The sequence below is a fragment of the Homalodisca vitripennis genome, unplaced genomic scaffold (assembly GCF_021130785.1).
Source record: "Homalodisca vitripennis isolate AUS2020 unplaced genomic scaffold, UT_GWSS_2.1 ScUCBcl_4607;HRSCAF=10882, whole genome shotgun sequence".
Lineage (NCBI taxonomy): Eukaryota > Metazoa > Arthropoda > Insecta > Hemiptera > Cicadellidae > Homalodisca > Homalodisca vitripennis.
Genome location: NW_025780754.1, coordinates 14,433 through 31,753, shown reverse-complemented (window position 1 = coordinate 31,753; position 17,321 = coordinate 14,433). Strand labels below are relative to the sequence as shown.

At 35.4% G+C, this 17,321-nt stretch overlaps 1 protein-coding gene across 1 annotated transcript; it reads right to left on the bottom strand.

Annotated features, from left to right (window-relative positions):
- Positions 1 to 1,716: 1,716 nt before the first annotated feature.
- LOC124373016 (39S ribosomal protein L37, mitochondrial-like) lies at positions 1,717 to 13,965 on the bottom strand. Its single transcript, XM_046831426.1, has 3 exons — positions 13,823 to 13,965; positions 12,267 to 12,436; positions 1,717 to 2,006 (listed from the first exon to the last, which is right to left on the bottom strand). The coding sequence occupies exons 1-3, from the start codon at positions 13,830 to 13,832 to the stop codon at positions 1,761 to 1,763; spliced, it is 426 nt and encodes a 141-aa protein (XP_046687382.1). The 5' UTR covers positions 13,833 to 13,965; the 3' UTR covers positions 1,717 to 1,760.
- Between the last annotated feature and the right edge of the window lie 3,356 nt (positions 13,966 to 17,321).

The window sequence follows — 17,321 nt, the reverse complement described above, 5'->3', positions numbered from 1 at the left end:
TCCCAAATGTATGTACAGGATATGGAGATGGCACTTGTTTTATACCGTTGCAGATAAAGCAGGAAAACTACATACTGGTACTATACATAAAAATACTTTAATATGATCTACTATGCTCTTTAAGATTTTCTTTAGCGTCCTTGTGGTCCATCTCTGATTTGATAAAAAAATAAGATTTTTGCTTCAAAAAGTGTTTAGATACAAGTATCAATGTTTAAAGTTTAATTACTTTATCTGCAATGGTTGAAGTACTTTAAAAACATTTCCATGTGTTTTGTACACCCAAGTACATATTGCATTGCAAAAAACTTGCATTGGGACACTCAGTTTTTTTATTAATTTATTGGTTAAAGTTATACTGTATCTGTAGGTTTCAATAACCCTTACCTAATTAATTCTGCTTTAGTTGTGTTTTACTACTCTTCAATACATTAAGTTCATTTGAATTACACACAGCCTTTTTATTTTAACAAAAATCTAGGTGTCAGTTTTTTGCAATACTATATATATATCCATAGTGCACCTTCCTTTATATACATTGTGCTTTATAGTACTTGCTCTGCCGGGACTCGAACCCGGCAAGTACTTTTTGTGATTCAATGTTTATTATACACATTTAATGTATATATATGTAAAGGTGTATCTGAGGGGAGGGGGGATATAAAACCGTAGTAAACCACAAGACTAATGCTTTGTAAGTTTCAGGGGTGATAAATCAATCTAGCTAGATTTAATTTTTAGAAAACTTTTTGTCTGTGTTTTCAAGCAATGAAAAACTACAAAGTCAATATTTATCTATTTTTTATTTCTTTGTTTACATTGTACAATAATAACATCTGACATATCATAACAAGAAGAGTAAGCCAATCCTCACAGCTGATGTTTCATCAGATATGCCAAAGAATAAAAATGGTTGTATAACTAACGATGGTTCAAACCAAAAGGAAATTTTGATTATACGAGTAAGTTAATGAATAATTTAACTCCTTTTAAAATTAAATCTATTTCATATACTTCGTCCCACACATACTGCTAAAGTCAAATACCTGCAAACCTTTACTAACATTATACGAGCAGAAAGGTCTCATGATTTAGATGTTTCGATGTCTACAAGATTTGTGGCAGTGTGCGGCTCAATGTGTAGCTATCGAAAATGACGAGCAACGAGAATACTGATTAGAAGAGCAAAGACGCCGAGACGGAAGACATCGTTTTAGAACTTAATAATTATTTACCGACATATAAATGTGGCGTTACTGCAGCTGTGCAATATCACGCCTAAGGACCATTTGCAATGTTGTGTATCCATTGTGGTGCATTGGATTTCCCTGAGGAACGAGTTTCTAATTGCATCAATATAAATTCTTTTGGTGACTGTTGTTTGTTTGCAGTTGTTGGTGACAAATTTTAATTGATCAACCAAAATTTTCAAATGAATTAGTACGTCTTTTTTTAATAACCGTCACCCATATTCGGAAAAGTTTCATAAAAAAAGAGAGAAACAAACGCATCTTTTGCTCCAGCATCCTTTAATGCAGAAGATGGCAGAACAATAAATAGCCATGGCATTTATAGTTTTATCGTTTGTGGAAGTTTATCATAAAATGAATCCCAAAACACGATTTACCAGAAAGAAATACTGAGCAAAGCTCGGTTTCCTTATATTGAACTGTTAATTATGACAGGTTACAAGGGATTGTGCAATGAAAGTAAACATGTTATTTACAATTTATTATGGTAAAACTACAGCTTTGAGTCATTTAATTGTTGATGTAGAATGCCAGCAACTGTTTGAAGACCTGGGGGTTGTAGCCCTGCAAGAGTGGCACAGCCTGGACGTACGAGCAATCGTCATAGAGTGGTAGGGGTGGCAGACTCCAGTACACGTTTCTGCGGTGACAGTCCACCTCTGTAGAGTGGAGCTGAAGAATGCTGAAGTGGAAGTTCTGGCCGTCGGTCTGCACACATTGCACCACTAGTGGCTGGGGCAACTCCTTCACTTGGGGCTGTCAGAGGGATAACAGCAATGGTTAGGAAATCTATAACTCTAGTTTGGATTCAATTATATATCTTAAAAATAAAAATTGCTAAGCGCTATCTTCAAGAACAGCTGGACCAATTTGGCTATTTCTTTTTTTTCAATATTCGTTGAAATCAAGGAAGGTTTTGACGAAGAGGAAAATAGGAAAAGTTTCCTGGAATATTGTAGGATTTGGCAAAATAGTTTTGAAAACTTCAGCTGAAGTTTATCAAAGAGGCAAAAAACATTTGGTTACACTTAAATTATAAAAAAAAAACAGTAGCAGTCGCGGGACTGCCGATAAAAGTGAAAACGGAACTATTAAGTTGAGAGTAATTAAAACTATATGCAAAGATTATATGAAATGTTTTATTTATTAGTTAAATATGATGGGTTAAACAAATCATGAACAAAATATAAATACAAAGTGGTTGAAAAAATAATTAATATACAATTATCTTAACAATATCTTAATAAAAAAGTACTGTAAGTATTAAAGAATATTATTTTAATGAAAAAAAGTTCAATGCAATCATTATACTTGTTGTAATTGCTCAATATTAATAGTTAGTTAAACATAGAATACAAGTGAGTAAACACAGAGTGAACAACAGTGAGTTGAACACCGTTGTAAATAATACAGTTATTGCTACGGATAAAGTATATAATTGCAATAACAATTAAACCCACAATATTTTTAAAACTAATAAATTAGTTAAATTAACTTGGTTCTTTCGTAAAGGTATTTTTATTGCACAATAAACTAATTTATTGAGTTAATACGGTATCAGTGAGCCAATGCGCCAACTACAGTTCCGGCAGAAACGTTCACTCATCACTTCATACGCTACTACAGGCTAAACTAAACTTCCAATAAAAAAATGATAAATTACAAAAAAAATATTCATCTATTTTCACACAACTTTCTCGCTGACAAATTTTGTCTGACCAAAAAATAAAAAAAATCCTCGCTTACTACTTTTTTCTTGTCATTGTAAACGCTATGTAAAATGTAAACAATAATCAAAATTATTTCGAAATTTTTTTAATATTTAAAAATGTAACCAATAGATTGCCAATATTAAGAGCTTTAATTTGACGCATCTTACAGAATTGTACGACTTTGGCTTCACTTTTAAATCGCGAGAGGAAGCCGTAAAGGTCACTGATTTTCGCAGTCTGTTTTCATACTCCGCCGGGACAGTTTTAACACAGCGAGACTGACTTTTTCATGCAGGTTAGTAGTCCGCGGCCAAGTCTACGGTTAAAAAACACAGCGAGACTGACTTTTTCATGCAGGTTAGTATCATTAGCATGTCAGTGACGCGAACCGAGGATTTTACCCTCTACCAAAACGCTCAACGCGCCTAAAGAAGTTTTCACTTCAAAAATACGAAATACACAGTACTTGATCAGTTGTGTAATACATATTTCCAAGACAAAATTACTATCTAATTTTTACTATTGATTGCACAAGTGCCAAATTTTAACCATCTAATGCATTAGAAATACTATTTTATAAAACCCACCTTAATGAACAAAGCTGTGAATGTTTGCACATACGGTACATGAAAGTGGCTCCATTGACATTGTGTATGACATTTTTACTGTAGCTTAAGGAAAAACAATGGCATGGCTTATTCTTCCTCTGATACCGGAAGGAAAAGACAAGCAACAGAAGTAATATTTTTGACTGAATTTTTTAAGCGTATGTATGCATATATTTTCTTGGCCAGAATAATAAAACCAAAGTCAGTTATAGCACTAGAAATATAGATTGAAAGTAGATTAAAAGGACTGCATCAATTGTGACCGTAAATAAATTATACCGGAAGTGTACGTAAAGAGTCAGACCTGAATCTTTATTATTGCAGTAGCTTTTCAGTTGCACATAAGTAAATATATTTTCTTCATCGGGACTAAAAGGCAAACTATAACTAACAATTGAGCTTGAAATATCTTGGACAGGAAGTTAATTGAAAGAGCTGAAAATAGACGCTTATTGGTCACAGTTGGTTTTATCGGTATATTATTTCTTGATCGGGGCACAAGGAAAACTCAACTTTGGCACTGGAAATGCCTTAAGACAGAAAATTAATTAAAACAGATGAACGTTGTGGCTTTTTGGCTGAATTAGGTTTTTGATACTCATACGTATTTTTTTTTGAGCACAACAAAACCTAAAATAGGATAAGTCAAAATTGTATTCAACTTTTTAATCTCTTAACCATGGATACTGAAATAATACATACTTCTTGTTTGAAAGATATCATAGGGCTCCAGGATATTGTATCATAAATACTTTCATTAAGTAGAATACGTCCTTTGATTTTGATAATTGTGTGTGAAGCCGCGGGTAACTGCTAGTGTATATACAGGGTGTCACAAACTTCTTTGGGTGATTTTGGAATACAGAATACAGAAAGCTTTATTCATGATCATCAAGAACAGAATAGTTGTCAATCAATAATAAAAATAATAAGTTATGAAACATAACATTGAAAGGAAAGAACAAAAATTAACAACAAAAACATTACAAGTCAGGAGTTGAGAATGTCATAAAACTCATCGAGACTGTAGATAGAGTTCTTCACCAGCCACTTGTGTAGTCTTCTTTTTAGAGTTTTAGCGTTGCCGGTCTTGATGGCATCAGGAAGGGAGTTCAGAAGCTTGATTCCAGCAAATGATGGTTTTTTTTTTGGTGAAGAGCGTTGTTTTATGAGCTGGTAGACGGTGAGCTTGAGCCTGTCTAGTGTAGTAGTTGTGCACCTCACTGTTTCTCGGGAAGTTTTGCTTGGAAGCATATATGATGACTTCGATGATGTAGATTGAAGTCACAGTGAGAATGTCGAGTTCAGTAAAAGATTCTCTGCAGCTGTCTCGGGAAGAGAGGTCGGCCATGATTCTTATGGCCCGCTTCTGCAAGATTAGTACCCTCTGGAGATTACCATTTGAAGAACTCCCCCAAAGGATGATTCCATACCGAAGATGGCTCTCAAAGAGAGAGTGGTAGGCTATTTTTAGAGCAGATGTTGTGCCCGTAGCTTTTATCCTTTTGAGAGCAAAGAGAGCAGAGCTGAGCTTTGAGCTAAGGTAATCAATGTGGCAACTCCATGTAAGATTTTGGTCTAATATCATACCTAAATGTTTAAGCTCATCCACTTTTTCTAGATCTGGTGGGCCTGATATGTGGTCTTTATGTCTGCCTAGTGCAAGGAGTTTTGTTTTGGATGGGTTGAAAACAAGGTCGTTATTTAGGCAATATTGTTGGGCCATGCTAACAGATATATACGTGTTGATTTCTAGTGACTCCGCTGTTGAACTGCTGGTGATAAGAGCTGTGTCATCTGCGTATGATACAGGATGACTAAAAGCCTCGAGTGTTTTACCTAGATCACTAGTGAATAAAATGAATAGGACGGGTCCCAACACAGATCCTTGCGGAACTCCTCTTCTAACATACTGTGGAAGTGAATGAAGAGCCTTCGTCAAGCCCTTAGCTGTGTGTTTCAGCTCAACTATTTGCTGTCGCCCAGAGAGGTAGCTTTCGAACCATTTCAGGGCTATACCGCTGACACCCAAGGTTCTGATTTTGTATAAAATAAGCTTATGAGACAGTGAGTCAAATGCTTTACTCATATCGAGAAAAACAGTTGTTACAGTATTTTCAGACTCAATATTATCAATTATACACTCAATGAGCTCAGCAAGGGCGGTGGTGATAGTCGATTTGCCCGGGATGAACCCATGTTGTCCTTTTGGCAGCAGATTGTTACGCTGAAGGTGCTCTAACAGTCTCGAGAGAACTATTTTTTCCAAAACTTTTGATACAGTGGGCACAAGGGAGATTGGTCTATAGTTCTTGGTGTCGTGCTTACTCCCTTGCTTATGCAGTGGATATACCTTTGACATTTTTAATTTTGAGGGAAATAATCCCTGAGTCAGAGACTTGTTGATTACATCCGTTAAGGGTTGGCAGGTTACAGAGCTGCAATACTTCAGTATTTTTGAAGAAATGTCATCATAGCCTGAGGAGGAAGAGGATTTTAGAGAATTTATAGTGTTGAATACTTCCTCATTAGATGTAAGATTGAACATGCTAAGTCCTGTTCCTGTGAAGTTTGAACATAAGTTAACGTCTTTGGCGCTAGGAGCATTGTTATGACCGAGAGTTACTTCTGCAATTGTTGTAAAATAGGTATTAAAATGTTCAGCTATGGTAAAGATGTCGTCTAGGTAGGTGTCATCATCAGTATTTTTTAATTTCCACGTGGATTCTGAAGCTTCTCTCTTTGGTGCTCTTTTGCTATTAATGACGCTCCAGACTGCTTTGCTCTTGTTGCTTGCTTCGGCGATGAAGTTGGAGTTTGTTTCCCTTCTAAGACTTTTTAGTTTTAAGTCGTAGGATTTCTTCTTCTGGGCAGCATCCTCTTTAGCCTCAATTTGTCCACTGGCTAAGTAGCGCTCGTGGGCTTGTATGAAAGACATCCGCAGTATGTTTACTTCAGGGTTGTTAAATTCTCGAGTTCGGTTCCTGGATCTGTTTCTTGATGTTGTATGGGGGCATGTAATGTCTAATGCTGCAGTCAGAGTTCCAATGAAGTTTGAGTAGGCATCCTCTGCACTTGGAGAGTTGTATACCCGATCCCATGATTGAATTTCAAGAAGCCCCTTTAAATTTGAGATGTTATCTGGACTGAGACGTCTTCCATTTGATGAAGATTGTTTACTTGATGTGGAGGGGAAATCCATGAAGTAAAGTTGTCCGGTGTGGTCTGAGAGCCCGTTTTCAATGATTTCGAAATTGAAGCTATGTGGTGCCAAGTTGGTGCAAAAAACATCAATTGATGTAGCACTTGTAGGGGTTATCCTGGTAGCAGGTAGGAGGCATCGAGTCAGGTTATACTCAGATAGGAGGTTGTTTAATTTATTGTTTTCTCTTTCCATCAGTGTGCTGAGCCAGTCAATATTGAGATCACCAACAATGCAAATTGCAGAATTGTTTATGGGGAGTTCTTCTAGTGACGAGTTTAGTAATTCAAGAGCATGATCCAGTGGGCTTCTTGGTGGTCGGTATACACCCAGAATGTAAACATGATTTTTTTTGTTTATATTGATTTTAACAGCGGTCATCTCACAAACAAGTTCAATGCTTTTGCTATCAAGATTTACACTTTCCACCTCATTGTCCAGATTAACTCTCTTGAATATTGCAACACCACCTTTTTGGTGCAATTCCCTACTATATTCTGCAATAAGTACATAGCTAATTAATCGGGCATTTTTCAATAAATCAGCACTGAGGCCATGCTCAGTAAGTACAAGTATGTCAGGTTTTGAAAAGTGTAGGAAGTGGTTTAGTGTGTCAATTTTATTTTGAACTCTGTCAATGTTTTGATGGTAGATTACAAATTTGCTACCTTTTTTTAGATTTTCCTTCGGTTTTTTTTCTTCCAATCTTATCATCTTCTTTTCCTATATAATGATTTTCGAAAGTAGTCAAGTGTAGACCTCCTGGCCTTATGTCTTCTGTTTGTTCACTGTGGCATTCTCTAAAAAAGGGGTGCTGGGGGGTTAAAATGGGCAGAGGTAATTTTTTATTTGTAGTAATTACAGTACAGAGCTGAGCTATGTGGTCTGATAGGCCAGTGACAATTAAGTCAGTGTCAATTTTACGCTCGTCAAGGTTCGAACAAACAAAGTCAATTGATGATTTGGTGTGTGGAGTGACTCTAGTTGGTGGAAGATCTATCCTATTGATGTTATGACTGGCCAACATGTCTTTTAACTTTTTGTTTTTGTAGTCATGTCAAAAATCTTCAGTCGGTGTCCTTGATTAGTGGAGCTGTGTTTTGCTATGGTTTTGTTTTCATTAGGTGCTCTGTCTGTATTTTGGTGGAAAGTTGTAGAAGGGGGTTTATTTTGTTTGCCGGGTTTTGTTCCCTTCCTGTCCATTGTTTTGCAACAGCAATTTAGGTTTTGGGCCTTCGCTTCTCTCTCAACCCTAAAAAATAGTTGTCTCCACCTGTCATGTCATTAGTATTCAGTTTTTTTTGTTGAGGTGGTTTGGCTGTCTCCACCTGTCATGGCGTTAGTATTCAGTTTTTTTGTTGAGGTGGTTTGACTGTCTCCACCTGTCATGGCGATAGTATTCAGTTTTTTTGTTGAGGTGGTTTGACTGTCTCCACCTGTCATGAAATTGGAATTCAGTTTTTTTGTTGAGGTGGTTTGACTGTCTCCACCTGTCATGAAATTAGAATTCAGTTTTTTTGTTGAGGTGGTTTGACTGTCTCCACCTGTCATGAAATTGGAATTCAGTTTTTTTGTTGAGGTGGTTTGACTGTCTCCACCTGTCATGAAATTAGAATTCAGTTTTTTTGTTGAGGTGGTTTGACTGTCTCCACCTGTCATGAAATTGGAATTCAGTTTTTTTGTTGAGGTGGTTTGACTGTCTCCACCTGTCATGAAATTGGAATTCAGTTTTTTTTGTTGAGGTGGTTTGACTGTCTCCACCTGTCATGAAATTAGAATTCAGTTTTTTTGTTGAGGTGGTTTGGCTGGCTCCACCTATGTCACTTTTATTTGGTAGTTTCGTAGCATCTTTCCTTTCCATGCTTCTGTGAGGTAGGAATGGATACTTTCCTATAGAATTGTTTTCTTTACAGGTTGTTTCCATTTCTTTGTGATGTTTTGCAAGATCTACTTCAGAACACTGCTGACCATAACGTATCCATTTAGTCAGGATATCCTCTTGAGTTGGAGCAATGTACGTGAAAGACTGAGTGTGACGAGATATGGCGACAAGACAGTGTGGTACTGAGTTGTAGATGTCTTCGTTGTTGGATGATGTCCTCACTACTACGATGTGTGGAGCCTGTTTCCCTTGATATTCGTGAATGGTAGAGACGTTATGGCCTAATTTCAAAAGTTGTGCTTTTTCAGTTTGTTTAAAAACCAGCATTTTGGTGTCTTTTACCATGACTGGTATACTATTGATGTTGTCAAAAACATGTTTTACTAGCTCTCTTTTTACATTGCTGCTTGTTGTCATACCTTCTGAATAATATTTGGAAAGAATGCAGGCAACTGTCATCGTACATCTGTAGGAGTGACTTAAATACTGTGAGATCTCAGTGATTTTTGTAATGTCATGGAACTGGGTTGAGTGGCCTGTGACCCGATTAATATAGGGGATTTGGTTCATGTCGCCCACCATCATGACCTCTTTGGCTTGTGAAAGTTCGACTGCGTATAAGATTTCGCCAGCATGCACCATGAGTGCTTCATCTACTATCAAGCGGTTATAAGTTCCTCCATTTTTCAAGTGGTTTGTCGAGTTTATTATAAATGAGTGCACAGTTCTACAGTAGTTCTTCACATCATCTTGAAGTTCAGGATGGCTTGTCTTTAGCCGGTTTGAGAATTCAGTAGCTCCTTCTTTTGTGGGATATAAGACCAAGTCTCCTATTTTGAAGTTCTTCAAGATGAAGGATGTTTTCCCACATCAATTGGGTTTTCATCCTATGATGATGACATTGGGTTTTCATCATTTCAAGCAAAAGATTTTGTTATAAATATAGGTTGAGAAATCTATTGTTTAATTGCTAGCCACCATTTTTATACAAAAATTAATATCTCTAGAACCAAATTCCTGTACCAACCGAGAGTTTCCGATGGAATACAGTCAGCCTTAGTGATATTGTGAGTGTACAATACACCTTTGGTTGACTTAGTGGCCAGGCTCAAGTCAACCAAAAGTTGCGACATCTACAATATGTCCGCTGTACTTATAAAAAGTGTCATACATGAAATTGCCGTTCCCTTATCCATGTGTATAAATAATTGTCTCATGGAAAGCAATTTTCCAGCCAAACCTAAAGTATCAAAGGTTGTTCCAATATTTAAGAAGGGTAACAACAATGAATGTGACAGTTATAGACCGATCTCCTTGGTCCCTGTCTTCTCCAAAATTTTTGAAGTAGTTATAAAAAGTCAGGTGAGTACTTTCTTTGAACAAAACAATATTTTTAGCAATAGTCAGTTTGGTTTCAGGCCGGGGAGGTCCACGATCGATGCAGTCGATGAGCTTTATATCCTTCATCCATTCTAACCTTGAAGTGGGATTATCCACTGGTGCCGTCTTGTGTGACCTATCAAAGGCCTTTGACTGTGTTGATCGGGACATACTCCTGAAAAAACTAGAATTGTATGGTGTGATTGACCGTCAACAAGCTCTTTTCAAGTCATACCTCAGTGAAAGGTACCAAACAGTTTGTTCAAATGGAAAGTTTTCTGAATATTCTGAGGTTAAGTACGGGGTACCACAGGGGTCGGTGCTGGGCCCATTTCTATTCATAGTTATGGTAAACGACTTGGTTTCTTGTGTAAGCTCGAAATCTGTAATGTTTGCTGATGATGCAACTTTTGCCACATCACGCTTATCAATCGCTTCCTTGCAGACAGAGACGGATACTTTACTTATACAGGCGAATAACTGGTACAGAGCCAACATGTTTCTGATGAATGTAGAGAAAACAAAAAAAAATTATTTTTCTTTTAGTAACCATGGAAATAATGACAGTAGCCAAACGGTAAAGCTTTTGGGAATTATACTTGATCCAAAGCTATCCTGGAATCCTCATGTTGACTATGTGTGTAAAAAGTTGCATAGAGTGATTTACCTTCTAAGACACCTTAAACTATGCATACCAAATGATAGCTTAAGAATGGTTTACTTTGCATCTTTTCATAGCACGATAGCTTATGGTTTGCTCTTTTGGGGCAACTCCAGTGGCATAAAACAGTGTTTTGATCACGCAGAAGAAGGCCATGAGAATTTTGGATGGGAGTGATCCCAGAGCTCACTGCAGACCTATATTTGTAAAATTAAAAATATTAACAGTGGTATATCTTTACATACTTTTTGCTTTGTTGCATGTTAAGAAACATTTTAGCAGCTTCACGCTTAACAAGCATGTACATAATTATATTACTAGAAATAGAGATTTAATTAATAGACCATACACAAGATTGAGTAAGATATTGTTTTCCTATGAGTTTGTTGGTATATCGCTTTTTAACAAATTACATTTAAGTGCTCAGAATGTTAGTGTAAAATGATTTAAGAAAGTCATGCATGACTGGCTTATTGAAAGACCTTTTTACAAACTCGATGAATTTTACAGTTCTGATATTAGCATGTTAATGTTTGAGGAGATATAAGTTACATGTGTATTTAAATTTTTACCTAAACTGTAGCTTATTTTGATTATTTTTTGCCTATGTTACCATTTTAAAAGTATCATATTTCCATGTTACGTTCGCATGTTAAGTTAAATTAATTTCTTGCACTGGGTTGCATGTTTTGTTTGTTTTTTTACGTTGCTATTAGTCTACTTAACTTTTTAACTTAATATTATTAAAAACCACTTTTTAACTTATTAACTATTGCTTTTAGCTATCGCTTTGATTCAACAGTATTATGCCCGTTATTTAACTATGAGTTTACTGCACGATTGATTACCATTGTTTATATGTAATGTATATATATTTTGAATGTAATTCTTGATCTGTTTTAACTTGCAAATTGTATAATTGCATCATATTGTGACGAGATCCATTGCATGTAAATATTTAAAGATCAATAAAGATATCTATCTATCTATCTATCGAACTATTTAAAACTAAGGAAACCAAATTTGGCACATAGGTTTGAATGGGTAATAGAAAAAAAATTATATTATTATTATTAAATTATTAATATTTTATTCAATATTAAGAAAATGACATCAGTTGAAAATATTAAAAGTCAAATAACAAAAAACCTATATAGTTATAAAAAATGTACTAGACACCAACTATTTGAGCTATTTCATTACAATTCCAAAAAAACAACTTGTTTTAATGAAATCCGACATATATAAGCGAACACGACCACTTTAAAGTTACGCTTATGTAAGCCAGGAGCAACAAACATTTTGTCTCTTGATAGGTATCAGCTGTTTTTACATTGGTTACAAAAATGTTACAAGATAACATATTTTTCAATTATTATAACGATTCCCACGGTACGTATTTAATAAAAATTTGTCAACGCATAAGTGAGCATGGCCACTTTAAAGATACGCTTGCACAAGTTGGGAGCACCAAACATTTCACAGTTGACAGGTATCAGTTATTTGTGGACATCCTGTATACGTATGTATATAAAATATATTACACTTCAGTACGAAAAAACATGACTCACCCCGTAGTTATATCTGGCTTGGGTGACAGCCATAGTGTAAGCTTTCATAAGAGAGCGACCCAGCAACTGGCTTTCTTGCACGGGAGCATCAAATAGGTTCTTGACCTCCGTGAGATTGTGGTGTACAATGACTGTCTGCACTTGGCTGAATTTGCTGTCTGGCTGTAGTGCTAAAGAAAAAAAAAAAACAATAAATCTACAATAGGATTGTGGACATTTTCCATCACTGTGTGTGACAAAGGACATGCAGTTTGGTATCTTCCCTCTTCTTCAGTTTCAAATCGTAAAATATACAATTAATATACAGGGTTTAAAAAGAGTCTCATAGGGGCTAGATAATTCCTGAACGATTACAGGTAAAGCAATAAAACTTGGTACACCATTACTGCACCTATAAATTTACTTTTTGTAGTAACAACCATTTTTTTTATCATGTCAGAGGATGGCCCGTCAGGAGTCTGTAAACACATATATAGAATTTATATCACGAAGTGTTACAATTAAAATTATTTATTGGAGGATTAATTTTGTTATAATAATCAATATAACATATTATAGATGCTTATATTGTCTGTAAGCCGTATCTAATGTGGGTGGATACACAGTTTATTTTATCTAGCAGTAAGCAATAGTAAAGTTAAAAATTCTATTTAGTTAGTGTTGTTTCATAAATTTCGTATCGATCCAAAGGGAGGATGGGGTGGTTTCAGCAGCATTATGGAATGTTATGGGGGGAGGGTGGTTGAGTTGGATGCATCGTTACATAAGTATTAAACCTCAACAATTAATTGTTTGAAATTGTTCCCAAAATTTGCCTGATTCCCCACAAAAATTTCAAATTTCGTATATTTCCCCCCCCAAAAAAAAAGCAAATGGAAAGAAGTTTGAATTCTTCGAATAAGATAAAACCGTAGGTAAATATCGGCTTCATCACAAATTTAAATTTGCAAGTTGGCAAAAATAAAAATGAATCAGTGGTCAGGTCATGTTAAGGGACAAGAAGTGACATGTACAGACAGGCATGTGGTGACCTGCATGACAAACAAGAAGGCGCTGAAAGACCTGTCAGTGTATGCGTGTTACAGTTGATCTAACAGTGCAGTGAGTGACACATCGAGTGATGGTGTACTGATTGTCTTGCTGCGTTATGGTTGCATTTTTGATTTTAGTTAAAATGTCTAAAAAGTAGGCATCTAAAAAATTGTTTTAATCATTGATTTTAATTGATAAAAGTGCACATACCGAGCAGAAACAGCAAAGAATTTACAACGTTGTACTACAGTTATCGAATGCTAGTTTCACATTAATAAATAAAGTTTTAGTGTAGAGTTCAAAATTGTCTCTACTATATTACACTTTTTAGAATAATATAAACTAGAGGGGGTAAAATATTATAAATTTTACTTTACTTACTTATATTGAAAATCTTGTAATTAACTGAGGATAAATATCACCACTGCAATCACTCATTACTATTCAGAATATGATATTAACAGTTACAACAAGAAATGTTACTGCCAGATATTAAGATTGAGTGGCAACTCTCTTCAACTTACGGAAACACATCTTTCAACTCGTAAAAGTTGTCCTCCTCCAGAGAGATGAGAGGATGCGAAACTGTCAATTCCGGTACCTCCAGCCCCTCGGCTTCCGCAGGTTCCACCAGGGGGTTCAGGGGCTTGTCCGAGACGAGGCACATGTCCGCTCGCACTTCCAGCATGACTGGATCACTGTCCCACATCAGGGATGCACACAGTGGTGCGTCGTGAAGAACGTGACGCTGGCGACTGATCTCTGGGCTTGCCAGCGAAACACAGATGAACCAGTCGACTGCACAGCATACGACTGTAACCAACCTCAGTATTTTAATAAGGCGCTCTTTCTCTACTCGTAAAACACATAGAGAGCCTATGTATCTAACTACAGTGTTATTCATATTTCAATGATGTTTTTAAAGGGTAAAATATTTTGTAGAGCTTGTAACTTAATGGATGTTATAATGCAATAGGACAATATTTTTACAAATAAACTGACGGTGGCTTCAACCCTTCTTCTTCTTATTCGATGGGGCGGCCTATTGCCATGCACTTAAGCCTCAAGGGCCTTTTGCGCACACTATGAGGCCTACCAGTCTATGATTTCAGCCGCTCCACAAACCGCCGAAAACAACCTATCAAGTCCTCCTGGGGAAATTCACCACCCTTGTCCAAACTACCCAAGATGGCATACCGCTATCCCTTGCTATTGTAGGACAATCAAAGAGCAGGTGCTCAGCATTCTCCTCCTGCTCATCACACACTCTACAGAACGGATCCTCCTGAAGGTTGCCGACTCTGTGAAGATGCTTCCTCAGCTGACCATGGCCCATTGTAAAATTATACTTTTGTGTTTGGAACAAATTTAAAAGTAGTGGAAGTATTACGTTAACAATCATTAATTATACCACAACAAATATTCACCAAATGCTTAGACCACATATGGCAGAAATAAAGTGACTGGCAAAAAATTGCAAAATTTGGTGTGTTTGTGTTATTCTAGATACCAGTTGTCGAACTCTATGATATCTGTATGATATGTTGTAAACTCATAATGTTTAAAAAAAGTTACACTGACAATTCTGTGATTTGTGCTCAAGTAAAACTAGCATGAAGATTAGTTTTAATTAACTTAGTAAATTATTCATTTAAAATACACATTACTATGATAATTAAAAAACGTGAAGATAAAATTAAGATCAAAAAGGTGGTGCTAACTAAAACAGGTCTATCCTTTTCAAACTTTGAAACATTACTATGTTTGCTGCAGATGGCAACAAATAATGCCGCAACGCTATTATTGCACAAAGCTCAACCTACTTACAGCATTCAAGCTATTTGGTTTTTGTTATGCGCACTTATGAGAACATATTTTTCCTGCATTTTTGTAATGCTTAATTTTAGTTCGTAGTTATATACGTATATATACATAAATACATATACGTAGACAAGCAGTCACCGGCCACCAATATATCAACAAAACCTGCTCAATGAAATCTGTGTTAAGAATTAAACATTTTAAATAGTGGCCTATAACAAACACTATACACACAAGATAATAACTAATCCAATACAAAATTATTTTGGATTGATTTAAACCACCTAGTCAAGAATAAAAGATGGCAATTTTATAACAATTTTTTTCATATAATTCTTAATTTCAGACTCAAAACTAACATTTGCATCTTGTATAAAAATCTGGTCCTAATTGGATAACAAGTTTCTTTCTGAGTTATAAATGTTCAAAGTTGTAGTTTGACTGAAAAATGCCAAAAAATCTTCATTATTATCAGCATAAAAACTTGAAGTTATTGTTTATAAGTCGTTTGCTTTATGTGTCTAATTGTAGAAATAAACTAGATCAATTTTAATACAACTCCTATTATTGTAGCTCTACCGGTGGTTAGTTTATGGTTAACATTCTAGTTCAGGTATCTAATCTTTTTGGTTTGAGAGTAAGGAAACACGTTTGTAGATATATTCCGTGTTAGAGACCACAAGAGAAATAACAGTTGTTGTTATGAGACCGTCTTTAGTTTATTACAAGCATCAACAATGATTAAAAAACTCTTTGTTCAATACAGATTGCTGAAATAAACATCAACCTACACTCTGTGTCTATTTCGGTAACTAATATTCTTGTTATTTCAAGTTTAGAGTGCAGTGAGGTCATAAACGCTGTGTCCATTAGCTTGTTTTCTGGGCTTGACTATAGATTCTAGCCTGAAATTTTATCTTCATATTGACAGTGTATGTAGCAAATTGGGCAGCGGAATCTTTGTATTGCGTCGACTGTCCCATTTTGCTAATAGAGATATTCTTTTGGCTGGATATTATGGATGTATTTACCCACACCTTACCTACGGACTGCCTATTTGGGGGTCTGAAAGTACCAGGACACAATACATTTTTCGGCTTCAAAAGAAATCTCTCAGGATTGTGTTGGGGTTAGCTAGAAACCAATCATGTAGGGGGTACTTCCGAACCAACAAAGTACTTACATTCCCGTGCCTATACATCCTTGAGACCATAACCTTCCTAAGGAAAAACATGCACATTTTTACCTCTGATCTATCTAAATATTACAACTTAAGAAAATCTTTCCGTTTGCCAACTCCAAAGCACCGTACATCATTTTTTGAAAGACAGTTGTATTACTCTTATTACTGTATTACTTTTATTTATTGCTACTTTACTTAAATTTCATGTGAACTTTTTACAACACTTTTGTGTTAATGTAATTTTTAGCTCTAACAATGTATGTAATTTTAAAATGACTTGTCCTATTTCTGTAAACAGATCAATGGAATAAATGATTCTTATTCTTAATCTTACTCTTCGGTTAAATTATTTAACCCTCTCCCGTTAGAATTGAGATCTAAGAGTAGCACCTAAATTCAGATCTAGTGTTTTTTAATTGACAGAGAGTATTACTCTGTTAGAGATTATTTGAGGTCCCATTAATATTAAGTAATTAAGATACATTCTTATTCTTTTTATTAAATGTATATTGACTTTTGTCATGCAATGTATTTTATTGTTGATTGACAAATTGACTTTGTTAAATATATATATATTCATTCTGTGGTTTAAAATTCTTACTTCTTTCTTGATTCTGTTATACCAAAATCTCTTGGAAAGTTCCAGGCTGGCCGTTCAGGGGTCTTTTCTGACTGGTAGTTTTTTCTGCTCTGCATCGTACAAGCATGTTGTCTTTATGCACCTAAAAACAAGCATTAATATAAAAATACAATACTACAAACATTTTTACAAACAAAATTTTACTCGTATTTAATTTTGAACTACAATTAATTCGCAAAGTAAAATTATCATTGTATATTTCTGTAGCTATGCTATATGTGAAAAAAATTAGCGTTAGAACTGTTCACTACTTTGGAACTGTAAGATAGCTATAAGTATTTCATATAGTTTTCACTAATTTAAATTCAAATATGGTGAAAGTCTGGAGTATCTTCAAGGAAAAGAAACAAAATTGAAAACTTGAATAAGATTCTAATTG

Coding starts and splice junctions, on each gene's coding strand:
- LOC124373016 (XM_046831426.1), bottom strand. Junction 2,007..12,266: donor AAGCCAGATATAACTACGGG/GTGAGTCATGTT, acceptor TCCCTCTGACAG/CCCCAAGTGAAGGAGTTGCC.